General features: G+C 50.2%; 1 protein-coding gene across 1 annotated transcript in view; it reads left to right on the top strand.

Moving 5' to 3' along the window:
* Positions 1–2091: 2091 nt before the first annotated feature.
* The window catches only part of LOC115949273 (chromodomain-helicase-DNA-binding protein 8-like), a 7923-nt gene continuing 7658 nt past the window's right edge, over positions 2092–2356 (top strand). The window contains exon 1 of the mRNA XM_031065799.1: positions 2092–2232. Coding sequence (XP_030921659.1) covers positions 2092–2232 — 141 coding nt within the window. The remainder of the gene's footprint in view (positions 2233–2356) is intronic.

Here is a 2356-nt window from a genome sequence, read left to right as displayed (position 1 = left end):
TCTTCGTGGTGGGTGGCCTTCCTCTTCCTCATCCTCATCCTCGTCCTTGCCATCATCCTCATCTTCATCGTCGTCATCTTTGTGACCTTCCATCTTGTTCACCTTGGTCGTGTTCTTCATCGTCTCCTTCATCTTCCTCCCCCTCCATGCAGTTCTTCGTGGTGGGTGGCCTTCCTCTTCCTCATCCTCATCCTCGTCCTTCCCATCATCTTCGTTCTCCTCATCTTCCTCAGCTTCTTCTTCATCGTCATTGTTTTTGTCATCTTTGTCGTCTTTTGTCTTGTTCACCTTCGTTGTGTTCTTCATCGTCTCCTTCATCTTCCTCACCCTCCGTGCAGTTCTTTGTGTTGGGTGGCCTTCCTCCTCATCATCCTCATCCTCGTCATTCCCATCATCCCCATCTTCTTCTTCATCATCATCGTCATCTTTGTCACCTTCCGTCTTGTCCATTCTCGTTGTGTTCTTTGCCATCTCCTTCATCTTCCTCACCCTCCATGCAGTTCTTCGTGGTGGGTGGCCTTCCTCATCATCATCCTCATCCTCATCCTTCCCATCATCCTCATCTTCTTCTTCATCTCCCTCAGCTTCTTCATCATCGTCATCTTTGTCACCTTCTACTTTGTTCACCCTGGTTGTCTTCTTCATCGTCTCCTTCATCTTCCTCACCCTCCATGCAGTTCTTCGTGGTGGGTGGCCTTCATGTTCTTGATCATCCTCATCCTCGCTCTCTTCATCTCCCTCAGCTTCTTCTTCATCATCGTCATTTTTGTCAACTTCCATTTTGTTCACCTTCGTTGCGTTCTTCATCGTCTCCTTCATCTTCCTCACTCTCCATGCAGTTCTTCGTGGTGGGTGGCCTTCATCTTCATCCTCATCATCCTCATCATCCTCATCATCCTCATCCTCATCCTTCCCATCATCTTCATCTTTCCCATCATCTTCGTTCTCGTCGTCTCCCTCAGCTTCTTCTTCATCGTCGTCATCTTTGTCATTTTCCATCTTGTCTATCTTCGTTGTGTTCTTTGCCATCTCCTTCATGTTCCTCACCCTCCCTGCAGTTATTCGTGGTGGGTGGCCTTCATCTGCTTCATCATCCTCATCTTCATCCTGGTTCTCCTCATCTCCCTCAGCTTCGTCTTCATCGTCATCTTTGTCACCTTCCATCTTGTCCATCCCCGTTGTGTTCTTTGCCATTTCCTTCATGTTCCTCACCCTCCATGCAGTTCTTCGTGGTGGGTGGCCTTCATCTTCATCTTCCTCATCCTCATTATCCTCATCCTCATCATCCTCATCTTCTTCATCATCGTCATCTTTCTCACCTTCCGTCTTGTTCACCTTCATTGTGTTCTTCATCGTGTCCTTCATCTTCCTCACCCTCCATGCAGTTCTTCGTGGTGGGTGGCCTTCCTCATCATCATCCTCATCCTCATCCTTCCCATCATCCTCATCTTCTTCTTCATCTCCCTCAGCTTCTTCATCATCGTCATCTTTGTCACCTTCTACTTTGTTCACCCTGGTTGTCTTCTTCATCGTCTCCTTCATCTTCCTCACCCTCCATGCAGTTCTTCGTGGTGGGTGGCCTTCCTCGTCTTCATCATCCTCATTGTCACCTCCTCCATGCCCCTGATCTTCATCCCCATCATCCTCCTCACCTCCTCCTCCATCTCCATGACCTTCATCCCCATCATCTTCAGCGCCTTCTCTGTCTCCGTGACCTTCATCCCCATCATCCTCCTCATCTTCTCCATGACCTTCATCTCCATCATCCTCCTCACCTCCTCCATGCCCTTCATCCTCATCATCTTCAGCGCCTTCTCTGTCTCCGTGACCTTCATCCCCACCATCCTCCTCACCTCCTCCATGCCCCTGATCTTCCTCCCCATCATCCTCCTCATCTTCTCCATGACCTTCATCCCACCATCCTCCTCACCTCCTCCATGCCCCTGATCTTCCTCCCCATCATCCTCCTCATCTTCTCCATGACCTTCATCCCACCATCCTCCTCACCTCCTCCATGCCCCTGATCTTCCTCCCCATCATCCTCCTCATCTTCTCCATGACCTTCATCCCACCATCCTCCTCACCTCCTCCATGCCCCTGATCTTCCTCCCCATCATCCTCCTCATCTTCTCCATGACCTTCATCCCCATCATCTTCATCACCTCTTCCGTCTCCATGATCTTCTTCTCCATCATCCTCCTCACCCTCATCTCCTTTATCTCCATGACCTTCGTCCCATCCTCCTCCTCCTCATCTCCTCCGTGACCTTCATCCCCATCATCCTCTTCATCTCCTCATCCCCACGACCTTCATCCCACCATCCTCCTCCATCCCCATGACCTTCATCCCACCATCC

Source organism: Geospiza fortis, unplaced genomic scaffold (assembly GCF_000277835.1).
Source record: "Geospiza fortis unplaced genomic scaffold, GeoFor_1.0 scaffold1871, whole genome shotgun sequence".
Taxonomy (NCBI): Eukaryota; Metazoa; Chordata; class Aves; order Passeriformes; family Thraupidae; genus Geospiza; species Geospiza fortis.
This window is presented reverse-complemented; position numbering and strand designations above follow the sequence as displayed.